The sequence below is a fragment of the Mycetomoellerius zeteki genome, unplaced genomic scaffold (genome assembly GCF_001594055.1).
Source record: "Mycetomoellerius zeteki isolate Tzet28-1 unplaced genomic scaffold, Tzet1.0 scaffold1505, whole genome shotgun sequence".
NCBI classification, from domain to species: domain Eukaryota; kingdom Metazoa; phylum Arthropoda; class Insecta; order Hymenoptera; family Formicidae; genus Mycetomoellerius; species Mycetomoellerius zeteki.
In genome coordinates, this window is record NW_017256453.1 from 4,411 (window position 1) to 5,566 (window position 1,156).

A 1,156-nucleotide genomic window follows, 5' to 3' on the forward strand; every position below is an offset into this window, starting at 1 on the left:
CTGTTTTTTGGGACAGTCATGGAATTGTGTTGATCGACTATCTTGAAAAAGGTAAAACAATAACAGGGACGTACTACGCATCATTGCTTGACAAGCTGAAGGCAGAAATTGAGAAAAAACGACCGCATTTGAAAAGAAGAAAGTGCTGTTCCATCAAGCTAACGCACCGTCTCACACTTCGGCGGTCGCTATGGCAAAAATTCACGAATTGCGGTTCGAATTAATTGACCATCCACCATATTCACCAGATCTGGCCCCCAGCGACTTTTTTCTGTTTCCTAGGTTCAAAGTTTGGCTCGGAGGGCAGAAATTTTCATCGAACGAGGAGGTCATCGCATCTATAGACGTCTATTTTGCAAAACAAGACGGTCAGTATTATTTGAATGGATTAAAGGGGTGGGAGCATCGCTGGAAAAAAATGTATCGACTTAAAAGGAGATTATGTGGAAAAATAAAATTGAATTTGACCGAAAAATTACTTGTTTCTATGTCAGGCTCAAAACTGTTCAGACGACCCTCGTACCTCTGCCGACCGAACGTACACTTCGAAGGAAACTGGAAAGTATCGAATTTGAAGAAGGAATTAGTAAAGATAGTTTTAAATTACTAGCTGATAAGGTCGCTCAGTTTCAAGACATTAAAGAAAGAGATTGTATGCTTGCATTAGACGAAATGGTTATAGCACCAGGTCAAAAATTAGACCCATCGACACAGTCATATTGTGGACTTGCATCATTTTGCACACGTGATGGTATTGATACATGGTTTTTTTCCTAAAAGTACCTTTGGCAAGTCTTGAAAAATACTTATTTTCATCCTATTTCTTTTAAAAATTGTTTCCACATTCTTTTTTTTCATTAACAAACACATGTATATACTTGGGAAAAAATGTTATATATAATTATATAAAATTATGTATAACTTTATATAATTTTACATAAAATATTTTTTCTCGGGTATAATTTTTATAACTGGGTATCAATTATGAAACCTTAGGATGAAAAGTGAAAAGTGAAAAATGTCTCCATTAACTTTAATGGTAAAAATTTTCATTTTTTCACTTTCCATTCTAGGGATAAAGTTTCATGATTGATACCCTGTATTAAGTCTGCGGCACACGATACTTATTTTCTTGCTGGATTCCTAGTTGGATTAG

The 1,156-nt window shown here is 35.4% G+C and overlaps 1 protein-coding gene across 1 annotated transcript in view; it reads left to right on the top strand.

The window, feature by feature from the left end:
• LOC108720472 (uncharacterized) overlaps positions 1–1,030 on the top strand; it is a 4,403-nt gene extending 3,373 nt beyond the window's left edge. Inside the window, exons 5-6 of the mRNA XM_018444511.1 lie at positions 511–756; positions 1,003–1,030. Of these exons, the coding sequence (XP_018300013.1) occupies positions 511–756; positions 1,003–1,008 (252 nt within the window). The 3' untranslated portion in view covers positions 1,009–1,030. The remainder of the gene's footprint in view (positions 1–510; positions 757–1,002) is intronic.
• Positions 1,031–1,156: the final 126 nt, after the last annotated feature.